Source organism: Peromyscus eremicus, chromosome 3 (genome assembly GCF_949786415.1).
Source record: "Peromyscus eremicus chromosome 3, PerEre_H2_v1, whole genome shotgun sequence".
In the NCBI taxonomy this organism is placed as follows: Eukaryota; Metazoa; Chordata; class Mammalia; order Rodentia; family Cricetidae; genus Peromyscus; species Peromyscus eremicus.
Window position 1 is genome coordinate 39,700,982 of NC_081418.1, and position 27,751 is coordinate 39,728,732.

The window sequence follows — 27,751 nt, forward strand, 5'->3', positions numbered from 1 at the left end:
AAAATAACTCTCCTACAGAAACTCCTATCTCCCTAACTACCTCTGTAAAAATTAGAGGACACTCCTTTCCCTGGCCACCCCCACCCTACCCTGTAATCCAGTTCCTGTGCACACTGTGCCTAGGGCTTCATTCCTTTTTCTCTTAGAGGTACTCCTTCCTTTCTTACTCCCATTCAGAACCAGAGCTACCAGTCACAACTAGCACATACTGTGAGTTCAGGGCTGCTAAGGCACCTTACTACTGAACAAGAATCTCAGTTACTTCTTAAAAATATTTGCAGAGCTGAGAATGTCTGACTAAATGATACAGTTCTGTTTCTCAGAGCTAGTTTATTTTCAATATATTCCCAGATAGTAGGTAGCAAAGTTCCATATTCAAAACCTAAATTATAATGAAAACTACATGCACTTAAAGTACATTCTTACATAGTAATATCTCATCTAAACCTAATATTATTAGATACTCTCAAAGTGTTTCCAGATTATATGGAGCAGTAAAGGCAGAAGCTGGTTATTACCGCTCAAGCATCCAAAACAGGGTTTTTGTTTTTGAAGAGGTGGCTAATTTAACCATATCATTCTATCACTTAAACATTATTTCATTTGCCATAAATATACCTCAGATACTAGACACAAGCATTTGAGTACCAGAATCATCATGAAAGGTAATCTCAGCACTCAGGAGGCTGAAGGGGATAATCTTGAACCCAAGTCCATCCTGGACTAAATAAAATAGCAAGTGTCAGGCCAGCCTAAGGTACATAGTGAGACCCTATCTCAAAATAGAAAGGGCTAAAAAGGCAGTTCAGTGGTAGATGCCTGTGTAACATAGGCCCTGAACTCAATTCCAAGCACCACTACAAAAACAACAAAAGCAGTCACATTTCTCTAAAGATCAAAGATTCACCTAGGCCCTCAGAGAAGCAAACTGAACCAACAAAAGCTCCAAGGTCAAAAACAGTTAAAGACTGCCATTGGATGGGCTTGTTTCTTTATCTCTTTATAGCGCATTCATCAGACATTCCCAACTCAGATAAACAGTGTGCCCCTGAACAATCTATTCTTTCCATAAGTGAATGACTTTTTTCGAACAGTACTACATATCTATAAGGCTTGTTTTATTTTTAAAAATTCAACAATGTTATTTAATATTTGTTCCCAGTCAGTAGTTTGCACATGACCAAAAATATTTGTGTGACAGAGCAGATGCCAATGAGATTTTTGAAACAGATGGATGGTTATGGGAGGGCCATAAAAACAAAGCTAAATTTACAATGAACATGCTTTTTAAAACTCCCCAGTATCTTATCAAGAGAAATGAAAAAAAAAACTGTAAGAAAGATAAGCTACTAACATCTGATTATTAAGTACAAAAGCAACAGATTTAGTGTGTAACAAAGTTCTCTTCCAATGCACAAGTTTCCATCTAAACTTAATTTAGTAATAATGATAAAGTTCCCAACTGACTATGTCGTTCAAGTCTTTTCTAGAAATAACATCTAACATTTATGGTAACATGCCAAGCACTGTTCTCAGAATTTTGCATATAGTCTTTCTCTTCTGAAAAACCCATTAAGTAAAATACACTGGTCCTATTTTATAGGTGAAAAAACCAAGGTAGAGAATGTTAGAGTAGATTTGCAAAGGTCACAAGGGATATAATTTGTGGACCCAAAATTTTACCAACTACTCTAGCTCAAGCTCATTGTTATAAGCTACCAGTAAGATGACTATGTAGTGAATCACTCTGCATTTGATAAAATGTGCAAATGTTAAGGTTGTGTCAACTAAGGGTGTACACTTTGTTTCCTAGTAGCTATGTGGCATAAATATATTATTAAACTTTTCCAATCTTCAGTTTTCTTTCTATAAAATGGGAATAATGAAGAAACAGGTCTTATGTCATAGGTCTATCGGTAGGGTTTAGAGACATTACGTATGTGATGTGTTAAAAGAATGCGTGGTATACAAGTACAGCATAAATATTATTAGCTATCCGTAGGACTTATCTTCATTTTCACAAACTCTTCTTAGAGGTAGTATTTCCTAAAGCAAATCTCCCCAACACTGGGATAATAAAGAGACCTAGAACCACACATGGTAACACACACCTGGACCCCCCAGCACTGGGGAGGCTAAGGTAGAAGGATTGTGAATGTGAGGCCAGCACAAGCTACAAGGCAAAACCCAAGAATGTGTTAGGCATTGTAGCAACTTACAGTCAATCCTCTGACATCAAAAATATGCAATCAAACCAACTAATTGCAGAACAGACACAAATACCAAAAACTATCTTTGGGCTTTTTTCCTAACCAGATGTACCTATGGTTTCTAAGTTTTCCTTTGCTTCTGAAGGTGTGGTAGCAAAAATAGGTGAGGAAGCTTGAAAACTCCCTCCCAAATTCAGTGTGAAACATGGAAGCTTCAGAAGAAAATGAACTGCATGCTGTTATCCTTACCTCCCCCAAATGGTTTAGCTCTCTGGGACTAATGGTCTCTTTTAACCAAACAGAAGGGAAAAGGCAAGGTAGGAGCTAGAAGCTCAGAAGAAAGAAATAAAGATGCAAATTAGAGAGGAGAAAATGAATTAGGAAGGGAAAATACTGGTTAGTAAGTTTAAGGAAACATGTTGTTATTGTGCTTCATTTTACCATGTGTCTATTGCCTCGGAAACCAACCAATTGGCTGCTTCTAAGATTGTCTAGCCTAACATATTTAGCTCATAAAACCAGAGTATAAAGAAAGGAACAGTGCACAGGAGGACTTTTATCTAAGAGCAGAGCCAACATTATACTATGTATCCTACAGCCTGGCTTTCAATCAGCTCTCAGAACCATGGCTAAATCGTAATCCTCACAGACTGTGGATTCCATTAGAGAAGTAGCTTCTACAACTCCAAAATAAGGATCTAAAACATTCCTGTGGCCACAGCAGGAAACCCAGGAACCTAATTTCTAAATTATAAGGCCATTTCTCTGTCGTTTTCAGTAGCCATGCTATTTGAAGACCTTTTGCAATGTCACACCAGGGAGTGATATTGTGCCTGTTTCCATACATATCTGCCACATACCTATAGGATAACCCCCTGTTCTCACAACATAAAGTCATAGCAAACCACACAGCTCTCCACTGCTGCATCCACAGTTTTAAAGCAGAGTAGAATTTATTGCCTACAAATTAATATAATAAATAATTTCTTTAAAACTGTGAAAGTACTTTTCAGCAGTAAAGCAGCCTGTGCAAACCAAGAGCTCAGTTCACACAAACAAAACTATGTTAAAAATTAATAATGTTTTTCCAGGGGGTTCTTCTGGATGAACAACAAATCCACCTGTGTATTCACTGTTAGTCTGTCCGTCTGATGAACACCTGCTTACTCACCCAGACCTCATCCAGTTCTCACCTCCACTATCCAGTCCAACCAAGGTGAAGTATAACTGTATCTGTCACTGTTTCTGTTCTTGACTACCCTCAGGAAGAGAAGGTGTCTTTAGAAAGGAAGATAAAGTCTTGAAAAAAATTCCTTTAAAATTTCATAAAGAGGGGCCTACTTCTTTTTTACTAAAATCTGGATCACAAAAGATGGACAAGAATTCATTATTTTCAATTTTACAGTAGGAATCAAATATTATCTAAAGCAGTCGTTTAAAATTCCCCTGCCTCTGCTTCCTAATTGCTGGGTTATAGACATGTGACATCATATCTGACTTGGAAAAAACTCTTGATCAAATAGCAGCTAAAGTGGATATAATTTTATAACCAGAGACAGGTCTAAATATAAATGACCAGTTTGGATGACTACTAACTCACTTCACAGTACACTAACAGAAAGTCATATGAACATTTGTTCATATAGACTATGTGCAGAAAGCTTTGGGCACAATAAACCCAGAAGGTAGACAGATACACAGGTCAGAAAGGAACAGGAAAAGCAAATACTTTCAAATACCCTTATTTGTTCTCCACTGGTCCCAGTTTGGCCTGTTATGTCTACTATGACAAAACACCCCCACCTTAGGCAAGTTCTGACACAGCAATGCTTTTTCCATAATGGCCTAGAAAAAAAATCTTCTGAAGACACATATGTTTTCTACTTATAAGGTCCTGTTCTGTGGCGCACGCACTTTAAGGGGGAAACATACTGTAAATAGCCCTGTGAGGGTAGTAAATAAAGAACTTCCAATGTTGTCTCCCCCCTCCAACATCAGGCTATTTTTCTTTCCTTCCTACCATAATTAACAAGTCAAACGGACTGGAAAAGGTCAGCAGAGTATGTATTGTGTGTAGGAATGCACAAAAAAATAACACCTTGCAAATGTCAAAAATACAGGTTTAATAATGTGCAACTAATGAAGATGGTTTATAAATTAAATGCCACCTACTACACATTTGGTCCCTAAATATATTATGCTATTAGTCATTAAAGTTAGACCTCTAAGTACAAATCCTCCATCTGTGGAAAAGTTATCTGTTTTTAAATTAAAGAGAAATCATTACTTCTTAAAAATAAAACTATCAGGATATAATTCAAGTGTAGCTGCTCATAGTCACTGAGTAAGTTTGATAATAAAACATTTAAATTTCAACCAATGTACCTGTGTTGAAGCACATTTAGCTGAAATAACTTTTAGTCTGGTTTATTTTCATCACATATAGTACATTTTTCCAACAAAAACATGTACATTCAATATAGAACATTTCCAGCAACAATTACAGTCTTCCTAAATTCCTTTCACAGTATATTTTAGTGCAAAGCACTGAGAAGGGTAAATGTTTTTCTAACTATAGAAGCATTTTATTATGACCTTCTAGATCTTCAACATTTAAAAATTTTTACAAAAAGTATACAGATGGACAGGGTCCATTCTAAGTACAGCTGTGAACCTACATAAAAACATGGTATATTTTCTGCAGTACCTTTTAAAATAATTTGACACAAATTACTGAAAAATAAAATATTCCCTAAAAGTACAAAATATTGATACACAAAACCTGCCCAAAATTTCATAAAGATAAATGTATTTCTTTTTTCCTAAAATCTTGATTACAAAAGATGGACAAGAATTCATTATTTTCAATTTTACAGTAGGAATCAAATATTATCTAAAGTGGTCATTTAAAATTTTTCCTTGGGAGAAAAAAAAATTAGGATGGACACCCCTATCTTCCTTTTCCAGCAACATTTAAAGAAATAAAACTAGAAACACAAGAAGTGGTTGCATATGGATTGTCTGCCCCTATAAAATATTAGTAAGCTATTTATTACCTTCATATAAACATTAGTAAATGTGTGTTCTTTAAAAAAATAGGAACTGAGAAATAAGATCGCATCTATCATTAAAGTGCTTTATATAAAATTTAAAGAAAAATAGGGGAATGTTTAATTTTCATAAAAACTTCTGATGTTTACAAATGATAAATGTAATAATGATCTATGCATAAAATGAACTGGAACTTTCTTTGAAGTATGCATTTTAGAATAAAACTTTCAAACATTTAAGTGCTAAAGAAAAACTCAAATATAAATGGATGCAAAATAATTATAAATATTCAGTAGGCTACTAAATATTCATAATATATTGATACTAATTTATCTTTTGATCTTAACATACTTTCTACAAAAAAATCATATTTACCTATACAATCTAGATAAAATTTTGCATGTAAAGTGAAATAAACTTAAACCACTAAAAATACAAAGTTTCTATCAATTAAAAACTATTATTTTCTTCATGTTGTTGATCATTTTAATCAACAAATTATTTGGAAAGCAAAATTCCCAACATTTTTGTAGAAATTGTAGACCATATATACAGGGTCTATGAAGACAATATAGAATATCACAGCTACTCGAAAGTGCTGGAATGGGCAATGCCTTAGAAACTGGTTAGATGGTTATTGTTTTAGTCAGAAATCAGCAGTTACAGTTGAAAATTTATGAAAATGTTCTTTTTTTTCCTCATAGTACCATGTGAAGACGTTTAGTGGTTCTAACAACTTAAAGTCTTTCCACAAAAATGAACTCCAAACCTTTTCGTACATCACTTGAAGTTATCTGAGGAGAAATAGGAATAAATGAACACTTTTGAGTTTACCAATGAAACCTTGGTCTTAAGTTACACAACAGTAAATGACTTCTAAAGGACGGCTTCATCTCAAGTTTTGCACACAAGTAAAACACTGTGACAATCAAACCACATTAACACCTAGGCACTCAAACTAAAAGACCTTTGCTCTAGAGCCTGTATCTCAAGCGTGTTTAATACTAAGTACATTAAATGTCTCATTGCAAGGGGCAAAGGTGCTGCGAGCAAACCCTAAAATATCTAGACTTAGGAAAAACAAGTATTGGGAGTCTACTCCTTATTTTATATTGCATTTTAAAATCTTTAATTTGTTCCAAAACTTTCTTTAAAAAGTAGAACTGTTCTTTCTTCCAAATGGGGCTTTTGCCTTCCTTTTGCGCTCGCTCTCTCACGCGCTCGCTCGCTCTCTCTCTCTCTCTCTCTCTCTCTCTCTCTCTCTCTCTCTCTCCTACACACACACACACACACCCCTACTGAACAATACTAACTACGTTGAAATGATCACTGATAAGTTTATTAAACAGAAAGGGAAACAGGAGTGTATGTACCTAAAAAAATCTTTCCCCTATAGATCAAAACTTAAAAACTCACTAACACATACTCCCAAAGAGAAGAAAAAATTCAAACTTTTGTTTGCTAACTTTTCCCCTTCCCCTGGAAGCTAAAAGTAAATAACAAGTGCTAATTCTTCTAAATTCCATCTGGGGATTTTTTTTTTTTTTTTCCTAACTGCTACACTTTATTTAACCTACAAATTTTTATAATTACAGTGCCTTAAAATGTTTTTCCTACAATTATCTCCTTCATAAATTCATTCTGATATACTTAACTTTCCTACAATGAATTAGGATTAGTAGACTAAATAAAATTAGTAGACTGAGTCAAATTAAACCTGTGCAAGTTAGTTCACCATGAGATTCTATGTAAACATAGACCAAAATAAATGTACTTTACAACATTAAAACAAAAGCACTAACCCTGTGTCATCTGCCTACAACTACATTGCATTGTCCTCTGGAAGGCAAGTTCTGAGATTAACTTTTGTTCCCAAGCTACTGGAATAAAGGTCACTGAGAGATAAAAGCAATAACCATCCCTCTTGCAGTTCCTACTGCTATATGATTTATCAAAGAAAATGTTAAAATGGAACCAGCTATAAATTATGGCCAAATGACTTTTTTTTTTTTTTTTTTTAGTTCGATGAGGGGGAGGGGGAACAAAACTCTGTAACTGTTCCTCACCAGACAAGAGCCTTAGACCTTGTACTTCGGCCTTTGGTTTTGTTTCCTTCAGGTGAACTGGTAGCATTTGCCTTATGAGTTTTCTTGTGATGTTCAAGGTAAGTCTTTTTGGCAAATGCTTTTCCACATTTATTGCATCTGTGAAGAGAAAAGTTTTTTGTGACTTTCACTTCAATACCGACGTCAGCTACTTCATACTTTTTACTAGGAGAATTGGAAGTGCCATCATGTTTTGAATCACTATGTTTCGCTTCATCCCTTGAAGGGCCTCTTTTTGCCACTTTGTTTAGAACAAAATCAATAGGCTTTTTTATAGCTCTGATTTCTAAACTGGCTGTTATTTTCCCAAGGTAGCGAGATGACTTTTTATGAACCACAGTTATATGTCTTATCACATCACGTTTCCGACGAGTTTCGTAAGTGCAGAGAGGACACTTGTAGAATTTAACATAAATGTTATTTCCATCTGTGTGCAACTCAATGTGTTTAGTCAAGTTCTGCTTGGAAGTAAACTGGCGTTTACAGAGTTTACAGTAAAGTTGCTTAAAGTCAAAGCCAGCTGAAAGTTTTGGTTTCCTGACTTTTTGCTGGCCACCTGCAGCCGAAGGACTAGCTGATTTAGGGCTTTCAGAGTCCTGTTTAACTTTATTTTTCTGTGTTGCCGGTGTGTTCTTTTTCTCATTTGAATGATTTGTTCCCTTTAATTCATTCTGTGGAGAATGGGTAATAGAAGGGGGTGAAGATTCTACAGACTCTGCTGGTTCAACTTTAACTTTTATTTCGGAACTGCTGGCAGTATTATTCGGGCCTTTCTCTCTCTTAGAGTTCGCTCCAGAAAGAGTTATCTTGTGGACAATTTGCATATGTCTCTTAAGCATTATTTGTGAACTATATTTCCTCTTGCAAAGGAGGCATTTGCATGCAGTTAAATTGTATTCAGCCTTTGAAGACTTTTGTTTCCGAGTCTTAAAAGATTTTTTAGGAGAAGCGGAATCCAGGAACAAAGGCTGCCCAGGCTTTGTTGCTATATCAGGAGTAATTGAATCCCTCCTCAGTCCTCGATGAACTTCATCAAAATGCCTCCTTACATTCGCCTTTGTAGCAAATGATTTACAACAAACCGGACAGCTCCTGCTTAATGAAACTAGAACACTCTTACTGCGCCCTTCCGAAGACTGGTTTGGAGCCTTCCGTGTTTCAATGTACTTTTTCAGTTCCTCCATCTTTTTCTTGTGCACTTTCCGAATGTGACGACGGACACCTCGTCTAGAATTGAATTCTTTTCTACAAAGACAACATATCAACTGGTGACCAAGGTCAGAACTATCAGACGTTTCCACATCCGCCTGGGATTCCTGAGGTTGCTCCTCAGAGGGAGGTGCAGCTTCATCTACAACAGTCTCTACAGGAGGAGGCTCCACGGCTTCCACCACATCTGGATCTGTGTCTGGGACTGCTTTCGGCTGCTCCGTGCTTGTCTCCTGTACTTGCACTTCAGTTTGTTCAGGGGTACTGCTCGACTCTGTGACTTCAGCAGGGTTATCAGTCCTTGAAATATATTGAAACACTGCATTCTGATTGGTTTCTATGGGTTCTAGCTTAATAATATACTCTCTCTTGTCCACTCTTGGATATATGGCTTCTAGGAGATCATTTATGGCTTGGCTTTGCTTATCATTTACATCAGGAAGGTCTGTTAAGGAAAAAAAAAATTGTTTTTAACCTGAAATGATTAACCTATTCTAACCCTCTAATATTTTAAAATATGTAATGAAGTTTATCTTTTAGTAGTACGTTTCTTTTTATAGCATTATCTACTTTTCAGCATTTTATGAATATAAAATCTAGTTATTAACTAAATTAAAACTTTGCTTTAATTTATCATCAGATGAGAAAGGTAAAATATGAAGCATTACTTCTACTTCTAAGTTCCCTTATTATAAAATACATAAGCACATGGATAGTCCTAAAGAATAAAAATACTATTACTTATTTATAGTCTGAAAATTTTAGAGAACCAAAGCCAACTCAAGTTCTTACAACCTGGGATGGATAAAATATCAGGAAGGATGCTACCATATATAAATGATTTTTTAATACAATATAATAGTATTCTAGCTAATGTAAGTCTAATAAACAATGTAACTTAATTCTACTGGGACAGTTGAACATCTCACAGAAATAAAAAATGTCTGCAAGCCAACATAAATGGCATGAGGTATAAAAACCATTTTCTCAACATGACAAAATTTTACTGAAACAACTGGTTAGAAACTATTAGTCTACAAATTGAGCTGGTTTTACTTACTTGTACAATAGCAACCCCCTCTATAGGCAACCAAACAGTCTGCTGCAACAAGACTGGCTGGCATCCCTTATGTTTCCACATACAACTCTAAAATCTAGTTACAAATATAATACTAAATCTAGTAACTATTTAGAAATCAAAACATAATCTATTGTAGTTCTTCTAATCCTCTTTCCCTTTTTCCTCATTTTTCATGGGTGTGTTTGGGTGTGAGTATGTTTACATATGTGGGTGCTTGCGTGTAGGCATATGTGTGTGTGTGTGTATGCATATGGAGGCCCAAGGTTGATGCTGGGAATCATCCTCCATCAACATCACCTTATTCATTGAGGCAGGTTCTCTTAATCAAACCTACAACTCCCTAATGTGTCTGCTTGCTTTAGCGATTCCCGTTTCCACTTTCTGAGGCTGGACTTACAGGCAGGCCACCATGCCCACCCTGTATGTATGGGGGTTTTGGAGACACGAACTCTGACCTCAACCTTGTGTGACAAGAGCCATTCTTTGTTTTTGTAAATAGTAAAGCAGCATGGTAATACTTTCATAAAAGTATATGTAGAACTGCCAAAAGAAAGTACATGTAGAAATGCCAAGAAGAATGCACAATAATCTGGCAAGTCCATTTATAATTTACACTATGTAAATTACCTCTACATCCTAAATATAATGAAAAACATCAAGAAATAAAATACTACTTTAATTAAAATGTTAAATTTTTAAACTGATTCCTCTAGAATACCTTTTAATTTATAGCTCAATAATAAAAAGTTCAGTAAGCTCAAATACAAGTACACGGATTGTCTTAAATAATAAAAAATGGCCAGGTAATGGTGGCCCACACCTTTAATCCCAGCACTTGGCAGGTGGATCTCTGAGTTCAAGGCCAGTCTGGTCTACAGAGCAAGTTCCAAGACAACCAGGGCTACACAGAGTAACCATGTCTTGAAAAACCAAAAACAAAAATAAAAACAAAAAAAAAAAAAGAAAGATTTAAACACTAAAAATGTTACTATTTTTAGTCTCAAAGTTTTAGACTGGCAAAACCAACCCAAAGTTTCCATAACCCAGGATGGATAAAACACCATGAAGAATTATCTTATAAATGAGTTTCCATAAAATATAACTATATTCTTCATGTAAAAATTTCTAGACAAATATGAAATATTTATTCAATCTATACCCTATAGCACACTTAACATAGTTTGATAATAATTAAAAAAATACTACACTGTTCAGTTTTTGTATTATATCTCCTTACCAAAAAACTTAAAAATAAAAAAGGTGAGTTGAGAAATGCAAAAGATCCAAAATGTATCTATGGTATCAGGCTAATAAGGTAAGTATCTAATTTTTTTTAAGTCCACAAAGTTTAAATCCCTGAACAAGAAAAAAATGAAGTTACTTAGTATTACTATGTTTTAAAGAATGAATTAATTCTTTAAAGTAAGAAAATAATAACACTATACATATTACTTATTTATTCATACAAGAAAAGTACATTTAATTCAGACATTTGGTTCTACAAAGACTATTAGCATGTCACTTGCCTTCATCACAAGAAGTACTAATCCTGTTAGTCTAGATATATTCTAACACTGATTATGTAACATCTAAATAAATTCCACTAAGAACAAATCTGACCTTCAAATTAAGATCCAGAAAACACTAGAAAAATTAATAAATATTTTTAATGCTCTCTGCAATTCCTAAAATATCAACTAATTTACTCATTCTCTGCTATTTATTGGAGGCATTCTCATTTACTTAAGGAGAATCTAAGTGATCAATCACATTTAGCAACAAGTTGTTAAATTAGAAGAAATATACCATGAAATTGCTCCCTAAAAGACAGCTTAATATTGTTAACTTTCAAATACTAACTAAACTATATGAACCACATAAACATTCAAAAACAATCATCAATATTTCAATACAAATAAATATACTCACAGATATAAATTCATAGATTAGGAAAATCCAAATGGAAAACACTGATATAAAAGTACTATCCAAGGAACTAAATATAACAATGTCAAGTGTTTCATTTTATTCTCCATCACTAAATTACCTATAACTAGAATACCACTTTCATGCAAAATACATAAAAGCAGTAAAAAAAAATACTTAACTCTAAAATGCATATAAATAAAACTTACTGTCATCCATTTGGAGACTTGGTGGGCAGTAAAATTTCTTATGGGTAATTAAATTTGGTAATCCTCTAAAGAGACTACGGCATAATTTACATTCAAAAATAGTGTCCACATCTTTTAACAAAATATGTTTAAGTTGTTTGGTTCCTGGAGGAAAAAGAAATACATGAAAGTTAACTCTGACCAGCACTTTTAAATAAGGTATTAACTGTTGATAATTCAAAAACGGTTACTCTGAAAACAAAATACAGAAATAATGTCAATTTCTACCACAGAATATTTATTAACTAAGTGAAAAAGTAAGTTCTAAGCAAATATTATATGATTTGGCAATTTACACAGCCAAAAACGATGCCCTTTTTCTACTTCAGTAGCCAATCAATTCACTGGCTATACCAAGGCAGTAGTTTTGACATCTGACTGAACATTCAAGTGAGGTGAGACTAAAGATATACATGGCCCTTCCTAGAGATTCTAAGTCAGTAAGTCTGGAATAAGGTGAGAAAATGTTTCCCATCACTCTTGAAAATTTTCTGCTAGTTCGGCCAGCTCTTTTCTAAATCTGCAAGTGAAAAATAAGAGATTTTGGTTTTGGTTTTTATCACATTTCCCAATTCATTAAAGGTCCAAATTCTTATCACAGGATTATTTATGAACATCCTTTTAAAATTCAGTTATATTACTTCAGGCTCTGGGCCAATATAAAGTTATATTATTTTGTGATAAAGCAGAGAATCTCTTTCCCTACTGAAAGAGAATTTTGAATTTTGCTCAGGCTTCTTGATAGCGTTATCAATTTATATATTCTCAATCCTTTATCCATGAGAACTCTTACCCCAATTCCAATTACTTATCAATATAATTACTATAGTCCAATATCTGTCTTATCCATTGATTATAAATCCTTAAAGCAGCCAACACCAAGCTTACTATATTTATAACCACAAGGTGTTCAGTTCTAATAACAGAGAAATGCTACTGACCTAAGGAACTAAGCATTATGGTGGAAGATCAAAAGACATAGAATAATTGGCAAAAATCATCAACTCTTTAAAGCATCCACAAGGAATAAAGCATAAGACTTTTTGTTGTTACTTCCTACAGGTCTTTGCTATAGTAACTTACTAATTAATAATAAATACCTTAATTTTGTTACTTTCATTGACAAGGTATTCTGCATAATACCCTTAAGAACACTTAAGTACTGAATGTCCTATCATTTAACATGCATTTGACTGTCTACAAAGCTCTGGTACTCCTGAAAAATATAAACTACCTTAACATAGTGAAATTAAGACTGTAAGGTCTGTCACACCCAAAACATTAGATGGAGCTGGTAGAACCCCTCGGAAGAGGAGGAGGAACGATTGTAGGAACCAGATGGGTGGAGGACACCAGGAAAGCAGAGCCCACAGAATCAACTGTGCAGGGCTCACAGGAGCTCACAGAGACTGAAGCAGCAGTCAGGAGCCTGCATGGGTCTACTGTAGGTCCTCTGCATTCATACTGTGGTTGTTTAGCTTGGGGTGTTTGTGGAACTTCTAACAATGAGAGTGGGGTGTCTCTGACTCTTTTCCTGGGACTCTTTTCCTCCTCCTGGGTTGCCTCGTCCAGTCTTGATGTGAGGGTTTGTGCCTAGTCTTACTGCATTTTGTTATACCGTGTTGGGTTGATATCATTGAGAAGCCTGCTCTTTTCTGAAGGGAAAGGAAGGAGCAGTGGATCTGGAGGAGAGGGGGTGGGGGAGGGGGAACTGAGAGGAGAAGAGGAAGGGGAGGCTGCTGTCAAGATGTATTGTGTAAGAGAAGAATAAATAAAAAGAAAAAAGAAAAACATTGTAGGGGCTATAAAAGTTCAATGTGTCTAACCCAATCTTTAGCAATCTATTTTTACTTAGTGCTCTACCACTGAGCTAAATCCCCAACCCCTTATCATCATTTTAAAGATGGGTCATCTCTCAAAATTCTATTGCAAAATATTGCTTAAAGGGTTATTAGAACATTACTAAGTGTTTAAAGATAGCAAATCTGATCCAGTCTAGTTATATTATCTTCAAGAGCTATATAATATCTGCATTTTTGGTTCATCCACCTTGTATCATAGAGTGAAACAAACCAAAACTAGTCATTTCACATTATAAAAGAATTTCATGATAGACAGCTATATTTGGTTCCTAACTAGCCCCAAAATGATTAACAAACTAGATGTGGTAAACCTGGGATTTAAATACTTTGGTTAAACCTCTTTAACAGATGCACATTTAGTTTCACAAAATGTAGCTGAATATAGTACTAGTGGGAAGGAAAAAATGAAAATTTTACATACTAATTCTAAATTAAAAGATCCACTATATTCAAAATAAAGATTGAATCTTGCCTTTAAAAATTGTCAACAGAACCTACTGTGGTAAATGCACCAGCAGCAGGATATACTGAAGAGGCAGAGGCAAGAGGATCGTGAGCAAGACAATCTGGACTACACCTTTGGGGCTCGAGAGATGGCTCTGCAGTAAAAAGTACCTACTGCCCTTGCAGAAGACCTGGGTTCGGTTCCCACCTCCCATGTGGAAGCTCACAACCATCCATAAATCCAGTTCCAGGGGATCCAACAACCTCTTTGGCTTCTGTAGGTACCAGGCATGCACATGGTACCAAACATGCATGCAAACAAAACACTTGCACACATAAAATAAAAATGTTTTTTTTAAATAGTCAAAACATTGAAGGAAAAACGGTTGAAGAAAAACAAAGGAATCTATTTAACTGAAAAAATGCAACTAAAGAAGTTAGAAAGACAGCTCAGTGACTAAGAGCATGTGCTCTTGCAGAGGACCCAAGTCTGGTTCTCAGCGCCCTCATCTGGCAGCTCACAACTGCCTACAACTCCAGTTCCCCAGGGGTTCTAACATCTCTGGCCCATGCAAGTACCTACACTCATATGTATACCCACACACACATACACACACATAGACATAATAATTAAAAAAACTAAGATTTAATTCAACTTTAAATTTAAATAAGTGAATAGCAGCATATTGAAAACATTACCCATCTTATATAAACATGGTTATAATTAATTTAAAAATAGTGAAGTGCAAAAGATTATATCCTTAAATTAAGTAACCACTTCGTTCACTAGGATCTCTCAATCATAGAAAAAGAAAGACATCAATTTCTTAATTAATCCTAGTTAAATACTTATATTCAGTAGCAAGCATATTACTTACTCCCAATAGGCATCAAAAAAAGTATCTCCTCTAACCTATCAGTTATAAACACTTTCCTCAAAATGCAAACACACACACACACACACACACACATACACATACACACACACACACACACACACACACACACACACATACACATACACACACACACACACACACACACACACACACACACACACATACACCAGTTACTGTTGACTCGGGCACACCAATTTCTTTTGGGTCAGAAATACAATAAACCCTTTCTGAATGGAGATGGAGGAGGAGTGGATGGGGGGGGGGATAGAAGGGAGGTGGATGGGAGGAGAGGATGGAGGGGAAACTGTGGTTGGTATACAAAATAAATTTTAAAAATTTAATAAGAAATACAACAAATGTTCTCTTGCTCCTCTGTCCTTTGTATGCCATCATCCATGTTATTCTTACTGTAACGTCTCCTTCCCTAGTCTGACTCACTTAGGATACTTCAGATCCAGGTAAGTGGTCACTTCTGCCAGTATGCCTTCTCTGACCTTCCTATAAGACGCTCTCACCTGCACTCTCAGTGCCCCTTACATCTACCCAACTTTCCCCACTATCCTGTACGTAGTTACTGTTCTATGTACCTACTGTGCCGAGATACCTAAGGGAAAAGTTCTCTTTGACATTCACCTGTACTACTATCCTCAGGACAATGCCTGAATGACTTTCAGTATAACTTTCTATATATTTATGAGTATCACTGTTTTCAATCTATGTGTAGTTGACTTGATAATCAAAAAGGTTTTCTAATTCCACATAAAAACATTTTACAAAGGAAAAGGAAAGATGTGTCTTGTTTCATAAACAGATATTAAAAGATTTCCTCTAGTTTCAGCCACCATTTAAGATGTTATATTTTTCACATCAGAACAGAATGGATTTCTTCAAAATCAGCTACCATTTTTCTGATTGCTTTGTCACAGCAGACACAGCCTCTGTCATACTAAAACTCCTCCTCACCCAAGAAACAGGCATGGTCATCTAGACAGCAACATAAAGTTTGTCTACACTCTGAATCCTGAGAAACAGAGCCATGCTGATTTTCTCTAAACAATTCCTTTTTTTAAAAAAATAGCTCTCTTTCTTGCTTAGGTTCTTAAATTAAATTAGAAGTCACTACTAACTGCTTAATAGATCATTAACCAGGATCTTAAAAAAAAAATGCCAAAGGGTAAGAGTTTTGATAATGGAATACTGGCACATAAATTTATAAGTAGGATAAAATTACTTTAAAACTATACCTACTTGCTGGGCGGTGGTTTTTTTTTTTTTTTAAGATAATATAGCTTTAGATATTATATAGATATGTATGTATGTATGCATGTATGTGTATATATATATGTGTGTGTATATATATATACACATACATACATGTCTATATCTCAGAGGCTGAAGAGATAGTTTCAGGGTTGAGAGCACTGCTGCTCTTCCAAATGACTACTTTCAGTTCCCAGAATCCATGTCAGATGGCTCGCAACCGCTATAACTCCAGTTCCAGGGGATTGGATGTCCTCTTCTGGACTCCTCAGACACTGCATTCATGTACACAGATATGTACACACACACACACACACACACACACACACACACACACACACACACACAAAGAAAGAAAGAAAGATCCCATCAAAGAATAGAGCACTCTCTGTTATATACCTTTCACAGACCTTACTTCCATGCTAAGCTTATCTAGAATTAAAAATACAGCATCATAAATTCAGTCATGGCTTACACTAACTTCAACTAAAGTTACTTCAATCAGATAAAAAGTAACTTTGAGATGATAAAATCTAGGAAGGCAACGACAAGAACCATTACACAAAATACTTATTTTTCACCAGCATACCACAAATTAACAATTTATTCTTTCCTGGGGAGGGGACGATAAAGTTCCTTACATATAGTAGTATAATATATTCTATATGTACAGAACCTTTTCTCTATAATTTGATATATTATTTTTATAATACATTTAAATTTTAACATGTCAATTTCATATTAAAGACTAGTTTTGTTTGAATGCTGGACACCTTCCCTCATTTCCCTGTTTCTAACTTTGGGGCATTCTACAGCTTCTTTGCCTCTGTAAGATGACTAAGAGACTAACAGAATATAATCTCAACTAAATCAGTGTAAATAAATACCTAAAAGATGTTCAGTAAATATCTAAAGGTGTTGTGTGTTTTTTCTTCAAAACTGTGTTTTGAAGGGAGTGAGAGATAAAGGAAGATCAGCCAAACATGTTAAGAAAAAGGAGGGAAGCCTGAGGACATCGCATCTCAGGTGTGATCCTACAAGTATTACTCGGGCCTGATAAGACTCCTGGAAAGCATACCAGAGACTAGTATTTGGAGCAAACAGCAGGTTTCAAGTCATCCATCAGGGTTCAGAGTAGAAAATGTAGAGCCACATTTAACTCTACAGTAATTTCAACAACCAAATCTACCCACGAAGCAAAGCTAGACAAGAATGTACATCTGCTACCATTTCTACTGGGAGGAAACAAGAATATGCTTATGCATGGATAAAGGAAGAGGACACAACTAGGCACCAGTAGTCACTTATGCAAAGGGGTAGGGGAAGCTTTCTTTTTGCCCTATAAACTGTTATATCCACATTATCATTTCTCCCCCCCCCCACAAAAAAAAAACTACTTAAATTTTACAAATCAAGCAGTTAGAAATAAATAGATAGCAGAGGTCAGAAAGAATTTTTTATTTAAAGCCAAGAAACTAGTGCAAAGCAAACACAAACACTGAAATCTAAAGCAGTAAGAATGGGTTAAAACTGCCCAGGAGTCAATGCAGCACACATGAGCTGGTGAAGATGAGTCAACTTCTTCTCCAGACAGAGGCCTTTACGGGTTTCCAGCTTGGGTAGGAATTAGTATCAGCTCAGGGACAGCCCAGTGTGGAAGGAAGAAAGTAAGAAACTCAAAGATGGCACAGGAGTTGAAGACCACCATCTGAGCTTGAAGATGAAGGCAGATCCTACAGCACTCCTATCCAATCTGAGTTAGCCTGTCACTTACTAAGCAGACTCATGGACTTCACAGTTGTACTGTCAAGTACCTATCGGATACACAGCACTACCAGGATAGTTTTTTCAACACAAAGTGTGTGACCTAGATACAGTGGAAAGAGTCTGGAAAGAGATGAGTCACTGAGGGTGTGCTTATAGAAGACTGGGTCAGGGAGGAACTGAATCTCAAGTCAGAATGGACATTAAACCCGTAAGTCATTCTCCTAAGGTTTACCTTAGCCTGAAACACCTTTGTCCTACCAAAGAGCTGCTTCAGTAGACTTTAGATTGACTAGATATGTGAGAGATTATTGTCCTGAGGAAATTAAAATTTCTGATTTATGGGACACAATAATGAATTAATTCTCCCTTAATCCAAAATTAATTTCTCTGCACAACTCTGCACATTCCTAAATCACCTCTAATTTAAATTATAGGTATTTTCAGAATTTTTCTATATTAAAAAATAACTCAATGTGTTGGGGAAATTTTTTTTAAAGCACTTTTAACTAATTTTATATCGACTGTATGTCAAGTTAGAGTCATCTGAGAGGAGAGCCTCAACTGAAAAAAATCCCCCAACTAGATTGGTCTCTAGGCCTGTCTGTGGGGCATTTTCCTGAGTGATGACTGATGTGGGAGGGCCCAGTCTACTGTGGGTGGTGCCATCCCTGGGCAGGTGGGCCTGGGTGCTGTAAGAAAGAAGGCTGAGTAAGCCATGGGAAGCAAGCCAGTAGGCAGCGCCCTCCATGGCCTCTGCATCAGCTCCTGTTCCCAGGTTCCTGCCCTGACTTCTTTCAATGAAGGACTGTGATGTAAAAGTATAAGATGAAATAAACCCTTTTCCTGACCAAGTTGCTTTTGGTCATAGTGTTTTATCACAGCAGTAAAATCTCTAACTAAAACAAACACATTTCAAAAGACAAACAAACAACTATGGAATGACATCGATTCTGATCACCTATCTCACTGCCCCATCTTTAGCTTATGTAGTAAAGAACTGGCAAACACAGACAACCAATGACTGCAGTGCAGGAAGAAAACACTAATTTCATCTTTGGTTTCCTTCTCTAGTGGTTTGAATGAGAATAGCCCCTGTTGTGGAATACTATTTTAAGATGTGTTCGGTTATGCTGTGGAACATTTGTTTAATGATGTAAAGCTGTGCTGCATTCTTTTATGATGCATTTGTTTAATTCTGTGAAGCTGTGTTACTGTGCCTGTCTAAAACACATGATTGGTCTAATAAAGATCTGAATGGCCAATAGCCAGGCAGGAGAAAGGATAGACGGGGCTGGCAGGCAGAGAGAACAAATAGGAGAAATTTGGAAGGAAAAAAGAAGAAACAGCAAGAAAGAAGCAGCAAGAAAAGGAGCCAGCCACAGAGTAAGAGTGAAAGTAAGATTTACAGAAGTAAGAAAAGGAAAAAGCCCAGAGGCAAAAGGTAGATGGGATAATTTAAGTTGAGGAAAGCTGGCAAGCAAATAAGCCAAGCTAAGCCTGGGCATTCAAAGAAATAGTAAGTCTCCCTGTGTATTTATTTGGGAGCTGGGTGGCGAGCCCTGCAAAAGAGCAAAAACAACCAACAACAGCCCCCATAGGCTCATATACTTGGTCACCAGGGAGTGGCACTATCTGAAAGGATTAGGATTAGGAAGTGTGACCTTGTTGAAAAAAATCTGTCTCTGGGGGTGGGCTTTGAGGTTTCAAAAGCCCAACCCAGGCCCAGTGTATCTCTCTCTCTCCCTCTCTGCCTGTGGACCAGGATGTAGCTCTCAGCTCCTGCTCCAGTACCATGCATACCTCAATTCTCCCTGCCATGATGATAATGAACTAACCCTCTGAAACTGTAAGCCAGCCTTGATAAAGTCTTTTGTAAGAGTTGCCATGGTCATGGTGTCTCTTTACAGCAATAGAACACCTTCCAAAATTAAAAAAACACACGAACTTTGTATACATAACCTTCTGAAAAGCATTTTATAAGATAAAATGGAGTAATCATAAAATAATACAGTAATAAACTAAGGTAGTAAAAAGTAACCTTAACTCTAAATTTCGAATTTTTTAAAAGAAACCAAGTTATACTACTAAATGGGAAAAACTATTATTCTCATTTTCATTACAAAGAACAAAAAAATATTTATCTCTGTTTTAAAATTGCTAAAACAAACAGAAATGAACTAATATTCTCTTATGCAAGAAATATAAACCACTCCTAACAAATGAAAGTTGTCTATTCATCATAGGTGACTTTGACTTTAGATTATTCTGTTAATCAAGGATGGGTATCAAAAGTAACAACAACAAATATTGAAAATCAGGTAGACACCTAGCATAAAGATAGTTATAAGACAGGCACTGTGACACTTCTTGTAGTAAAGACAACAGACATAAAAGCCATGTCTAAGTCCACAAAATGGTTCTTGGAGCTCAGAGAAAAAGTTAACCTATTTCTTTGAATCATAAAGTAAAGCAAATGTTTATTTCACTTCTCTACAATTTTTTTTCTTTAAAAACAATTTATTAACGTATTTTGTTTGTGTGTGCCTGAGTGTGTGTGTATGTATGTATACATACATATATACATATGACATGTATGAAGTCACCTGCATGAGAAGAGGATGTTGGTTCCCCTGGAATTAAGAGTTACAGGCAGCTATAAATTGTTACATGAATGCAGAAAACTGAATGTGGGTCTTCTGCAAGGATAATAAGCACTCTTAACCACTGAACCAACTCTCCTATCCCTTCCTATGCTATTTTAAAACAAGGACTTCAAAAAACTTATTATTATTATTATTTTAAATAATGATGAGATCCTACTATCCATTAATTAGGTGCCAATTCATTGTATTTATCTGCTTATTGATGCTTGACTGAACGGTGATGTCCGAACATAAATCCATGAAAAATACATAAGGAGTTGTAAGAATCATAGCAATCTATTATCTCACTGATAACACAGGAGTCTTCACTTCTCAGTCATTTACATGTAATGCATAACACCTATTCTAAAGCACTGAACTGTAACTTCACAAATATAACATAGCCAATTCCTATAATAATCTACAACAAACAGAAGCTTGGGTTTGGACAAGTGGCTGAGAGGTTAAAAGCACTCACTGCTCTTCCAGAGAACCCAGGTTCAATTCCCAAGCACCCACATGGCAGGTCATAACTGTTTATAACTATACTCCAAGGGCTCCAATGCCCTCTTCTGGCTTCTGTGGGCACCAGGCATGCAAGTGGTACAAAGACATACAGGTAGTCAAAACATTCATAAGTGTAAAATAAAATTTTAAAGAAAAGGAATAAAAACTTAATAAACGTATCTAAAGATATCAGGGCTAGAACAAGTCTTTTTTTCTATCCTGTGCTCTAGTGAAGATAATGAAAACTCCAGAGTTTGGCAGGAGGTAAACCCTTAAAACAGAAATGATAAGAAATTAATCTAGAATGATATCTCATATAATTTAATATAATTTACACCCAAGTTTATAAAGAACCAGAATAATTGACTGCCTTAAGAAGTAACAGCATTTTATCTTAAAATATACTAGATTCCTCTAAACTATAGTTAAAAAAAAATTTTAATTACTATTTAGTAGGTAGTATTGAATAAAAATTTCCAGACTAGGTCAATATTTATTCATTTGTCTTAAAAATATGACAACTCAAATATACTATAAAGGAAACTAATATACAGGCTTTCTAGATAGTTTTTAATTACTGTGTGATATCTGAACAATATAACTAAAATGTTCATACCTGATCGAAAGCACTCAATTATTTGCTGAATACCAGATTTGGATGTCTGTAGTGGTTGCTGTAACAAAGGAGGATCTCCAGGTTCCAGGATATAAACTACATGGGAGACAAACACACACCCCAACCCACAAAAAAGGGTTATTTAAATCATTTTCTATTAAACAATAGTTTACCACAATCATGTTAATAATGAGAATTATAAGACAAATGAAGCAATGGAGGGAAAACCTCAATCATTCTCAGTATTAAAGACTCAATCAAGGCTAGTTATTAGGTCTAACAGCCAATGCTTACTGCTTTGGCATCAGTATATACTGTTTGCCTTTTATTCCCCTTAGAGAACTATATTTAACAAAAACCCTTAAGGCTATGGTGGCTTAACCATACCCAGTAAACCCTTCCAAAAGCCTAAAAAAAAAAAAAAAAAAAAAAAAACACCTGATCAAGCACCCTGGACAATCATGAGAACAAAACTCAAACCCAACTGCCTAAGAAAGAAATAGACAAGTATAGAATTATAAGCATACAAGACTTCCATTGAAGTACTCTGTAGCACTGTATTAACTGAGAGAAACTTCAAATTTCGAAGTCTCTTTATAGGGACCAAACTAAAAGCTATGAAATAGTCACATAACAGCTGAAAAGCACCAGCCAGCTCCACTGTACTGACAACAAAGGATGTCAGTATCGTTAAATAATAAAAACAGGGTATAGACGATGACCTATTTACATTAATACATATTTATGCAGATACAGAAATACAGAAATTTAGTTGATATCGGTATGTGTGTAGATGATAAGAGAAAGTTATCTTGGAAGGGTACCAACAGAATTTAGCAAAGGTTCTGTCAGGGTGGTTTATCAAGGATAATGTTCACTTTCTGCCTCACATTTCTATTACTTCAGAGCACAGAAATTAGGCATTTTAGAAGTAAAGTAAAAATAACTTTTCCATTTTAAAAATAAAAATTTTCACTTTCATATCTAGTAGCATTATTGCCCCCTCCCCTTTGCAAATTCTCAGATGAGCAGAAAAATGAGATCACGTGACACAAGGTAGCTGAAAAGGACAACTGTGTTTCTATCACTTGTCAAATAGCAGGCTGTAGGGAAGAAAAACTGGCCATTTAATTACTTTTAAGAACATAATGTCCTACCCAACTAATGCCATCATAACCCAGGGACCATTCTCTCTGTGTAGGGGTTGGGGCAGCAAGTTCCCTTCAACTGGATGTGCTACTGCTGCTTGGCATCTTAGGCCTGGAGAGCAATTCCATTTCCGACACAGATAAGCTGAGGCTATGGTGCTAGGCATACAGATGCAGCCCTAGACTCTCCTTCACACTTCAAGTACTCAAGTAAGAGGAACCTCTTCTCAGGACCGTATCATCTCACCAAATAAAATCTTTAACACTTTAGGTGCATAAAAAGAATATACACAGACAACTAACTCAGTCTGAGAACACTAACAGTAACTGCAGTAATAAGAAATTTAAGACTCCGAGGCACACTCCTGCATGTCAATTGTGTGGCTCCTTGCTGAAGTATAACTAAGACAGCTAAATGCTCAGATCTCTTTTCCTTGTCTCTAACATGGAGCTAACAAATTGCCAAAAAAAAGGGGGAACTTTGTAATTATTAAATAAGATATGATGAAAATTAATCAAAACACAGCCTGGAATATAGCAAGTGCTCAGTAAACATTCCAGCAACATCAGCAATATCATGTACAACTGTTTTCCTTGCACCAAAAACAATCTTTTCACAAAATGTAAGTCAAATCAACCTTTAAGAGAGACAAGAGCAGAGGTTTATTAGCAGTCAGTTAGTGCTGAGTTAGAGGGATCGCTTTTCAGTACTTGTGTAATTAGCTACAAAGAGAGTGAAAATCTATCAACTATAGAGAACCACGGTTTGGCTTTCTAAGGGACAAGAAGGAGAGAATCAGAGAACAGAAAAAAGAAAAATAACAGAGACGGTAAAGGAGAGCTCTGAGGAGAAAGAGACTTTGTCAGAGTTCCTCATTTGGGGGTGTGCTCCAGAAAACTTTCTGTAATACACCACTTCCACTTCCATGTGACAATATCCAACTTCAGGACTAGAGCAAAGTTTCTTATCAACCACCTCACAACACTTCCACTAGAGCACATACACACCCTGAGACAATATTCTAAATAAGCCTGATGTCTTGGCTCTGTCTGCATGGACACATTCACTTAGTAGACATATCTGTGTAGCTCCCACTGTTAAAATATACTTTTTCATTTGAAATGTTTTTGCAAATATATGTATGTATATGTATACATCTATATGTATACATGTGTATATACATCTATATACATGTAACATTCAAAAATGTCCTCTTACATAACCTGTTGCCTGTTCCAAGATCAGATGATCAGACTCATCGAGGCTATAAACATTTAAAAAAAAATTATCTCCCCCAACAAAAAACACCCAAACCCTCAGAACATTTTACTTTACACTCTTCCAAGAGCACCTATCTATTTTTGTAGTTCTTGCCTGCCTTAAAACAAGCTCCTTAAAGATCTTTCTAATTATGATATCCAGGATTTGTTACCAAAATACAGAAGTTGGGGGAGAAGTTGGAGAACAGAAAAGAGAATTGTCGGGAAAGGTGAAGAAAAGATGATGGAAAAGAGATTTTCCATGTACTGATAAATGATTAAGTGCATGATGCTTACATCAGATTCCTTGTACCATTGTACTTTTAACGGCTGAAAACTTCTGTTTAAAAAAATTGTTAAAATGAGAATGTGTGTGTGTGTGTGTGTGTGTGTGTGTGTGTGTGTGTGTGTGTGTGGTTGCGCGTGCGCGCGTATACTGACAGACTTCTAATGCCACCTCTCACTATAAATTGACCTATTCCATCAAAACATAATGGTCTCTTCAGGAACATTCTCATCTGAGGTCTCACCCTCTGTTCGTAATGCAAATGAAGACAGACCACTCATGAAAGCCCATTAAAGAATTTCTCAAACATCACATCATCATCCCTCCATCTGAGGACATCTTAATCACTATTATACCATACTTCTCTCAGATCTGGAAATATCCTCACTCAGCACAGGCCTTCCCTGAAATAATGACAATGAACTAACCTAAAAGTCAGCAAATGTCTAGCTTTCCATTGAAATAAACATTCCTAAGTATTTAGTTCTACCTAAGGAAGAAAATAATAAGCAGTAACTTTTAATTTTTTTTAATTAATGGTATTTACTGATTTTTTATTAATGGGAAAGAAAAAATTCAATCCACATTAAAAAATTAAATTCCAGGAAGCATTTTAAAAGGCATTAAGTCTTTTAAATACTTATTAACATAAATCATGTTCAGAAATTACCTTATTTATTTGTTTAAATCTATCTCTTCCCACTCAAAAGCTATAAAGACAGCACGGTCTTCTTCACCATTTATATCCCCATTGCCTTGGGTAACACCTGGCACCTAAGAGATGCTCAATGACTTGTTAAAGAAATGAATGAGCAAGTAGTAAATGCTATTCAACTCCAGACTATGTAAGCAATACATCTTCACCTCAGATACACAAGATGTCAGCATGAAGGGCGCTGGCGTTAGATGGGCCAGGAGCTGAAGAAAAACTAGAGGCAATTGTTCTATTAGGTTATTACTGATACAACAAAATACAACAGACACAAGGCTGGAGCCAAATGGTTATTGTCATGTTCAGCAATGTTTTCTTAAAAGGAGTTTCTTCCCCTTTATTACTACCATTTTTCCCTTCTCAAAAAGAATTATTTAAAATAAACTATGGTAAAAACCTAAATACATGAGTGTAATTAAAATATTTCAATTAAAAACAAGCCAAAGTAGAAAAAAACATACCAACTCTGGTAACTTCTAAGTAAAAAGTGATAAACACTTGTCTTTGAACTAGAATAAAACAGCCTTTATCTGTAGTGACAGTATGTTTTCCATGATGCCCTTTTAAGTTAAGGCCAAAGTTCTAAGAACCATCAATAGCTTACAAGTACAATGTCTACCAAATTAGAATTCACTAATATTTTTTCGTGAGTCAAAAAGTTTTAATATCATAAATTTAACCGAATCACTTCAACTGAAAATCCCTGAAATATACTTAAGTATTCTAAGTAATTTGCAATACAATAGATTCTATCCCAAACATTTTAGATGTTTTTAAATTAAAAAAAGTTTTTTTTCCCTTCAAGTGCAATCAATCTTCTTGACCCAAACTAAACATTTGAGGGTTTGGGGGGTGGGGGGACGGGGCATAAACATTATCCTACGGTTTAAAAAAAAACTGCTTGGGAAACTTATTTCAGTGATAAGCAATTTTCATGACGATGAATGCTAATATTCCACCACCCATCTATCTAGCTTTGCCTTTTCCTTCCGTTAGAAACATTCAGAGCGTGGAGTAAACCACTAACTGAAAGCCTTGAAAAAGGAAAAGCAGCTGACTGATCTTGTGGAAATGATTGACGGTGACACTTGTAGCACTTTCTCTAGGGGATCAAGCAAGGGAGATCTCTCATTTGTCCAGGCTTCGGGTTTTACGCTGGAGAAACAGACCCCGCGTTAGTTAGGAAAGACTTCTTAAGAGACAACACTGAAGGCAGAGTGGCTCTCCTGGAGGAGAGCAAAGACACTGGGCAAGAAAACGGACTTACCTGGTTCACAGCATCCGTGATGATGGTGGTCAGTTTGACAGTATTTGTCCCTCAAAGGCATTTTTAATGGGTACGACCTATTTTCTCTTCACTGTGAGAAGCTCTTCATTGCGGCTTGGCTGTGGACAGAAGCACAAACCCGTCACCGACCGACCCTGAACTTGGCGGGGTGGCGGTGGCGGTGGCTGTGGCTGCAGTCTCCACAGACCATGCCACCATGCGCTCTCTGCTCTCCCACCCCGGGGCCCGCACCCTCCGCTCGGAAAAGAAACGGACGCCCGCCGGGCCTCCAAGCCTCAAGTCCCCCCGCACAGGTTCATCGCCCTACCCGGAAACGCAGCGTCCGGCGCGCAGCGAGCGCAGCGCACGGCCAAGGCCTGGCGGGCTGCGCAGGCGGCTGCGGCCTCGCCGGCCGGGCCGGGCCGGGCGGGACCGGGCCGAGCCGAGCCGAGCCGAGTCGGGCCGGGCCAGGCCGGGCGGGCGAGCGCGCGGAGAGCGGGGCGCGACCGGAGCCCCTGCGCGGCCGAGGACCAGCTCGCGCCCTCCCGCCACGCACGTGCGTCGGGGTCTCCCCGGAGCAGGTCGGGTCCGCGCCGCCAAGTGCGCCCAACTTACTCAACTCCCGGGACGAGCGGGCGGGCCGCGGCACCGGCCGGGCGCACGACGCGGCGGAGGGCCCCACCTGGCGCAGCCCCGGCGCACCGCGCGAAGCCGAGCCGCCTGCGGCCCGGCGCGCTCCCAAAGAGTCCCCCGGCGGCGCGGACGCGGAAGCGCTAGAGTTCACCACGTCCCCGGGCCGCGGTGGCGGCTCAAGGCGGCCCTCGGCGCTCCGGGCCGGCTCGCCGGCGGCGCGCGGGCGCAGGCAGTTGACAGGAGGAACCGCCGGGCGCAGCAGCCGAAGGAGCTGGAACCGGAGCGGGCAGGACTGAGGCGCCCCTCGCCAGAGCAACGGCCGCGCCGAGCCGGGCTCCCCTCAGCGCCGCTCCACCTGCAACGGTCCCCCGGGCTTTGGAGAGGGGCGGGGAGCTGCGCGGGTCCCCCACCTGGGGCCTGGCGGGTAGCCGATGCTTCGGGAAACTTTATTGAAGTCAGTCCCGTTCTTCTCGCGGCCGCCCCCTCCCCGGACAGCCTGAGCGACCGCCGTGGAGAGGGTAGGAAGGGGGAAGCAGAGAAGTCTCCGGCTGCGACAGGGAGCGACTGACTGACCCCGGACGGAGATGGGGCGAGGGCAGGAAGTGACAAGCTCACCGA

General features: G+C 37.4%; 1 protein-coding gene across 3 annotated transcripts; it reads right to left on the minus strand.

Moving 5' to 3' along the window:
• Window positions 1–4,313: 4,313 nt before the first annotated feature.
• On the minus strand, window positions 4,314–27,751 carry Znf800 (zinc finger protein 800). Of its 3 annotated transcripts, XM_059257449.1 has the most exons (6): window positions 27,544–27,749; window positions 26,501–26,619; window positions 21,828–21,923; window positions 11,792–11,935; window positions 7,328–9,020; window positions 4,314–6,055 (listed from the first exon to the last, which is right to left on the minus strand). In XM_059257449.1, coding segments are annotated over exons 2-6 (1,995 nt in total). In that variant the 5' UTR covers window positions 26,562–26,619; window positions 27,544–27,749; the 3' UTR covers window positions 4,314–6,054. The 3 variants fall into 3 exon arrangements, with proteins under 3 accessions (XP_059113432.1, XP_059113430.1, XP_059113431.1); XM_059257447.1 differs by lacking the exon at window positions 4,314–6,055 and having other exon boundaries at window positions 7,324–9,020; window positions 27,544–27,751; XM_059257448.1 differs by lacking the exons at window positions 4,314–6,055; window positions 27,544–27,749 and adding an exon at window positions 26,829–26,926 and having other exon boundaries at window positions 7,324–9,020.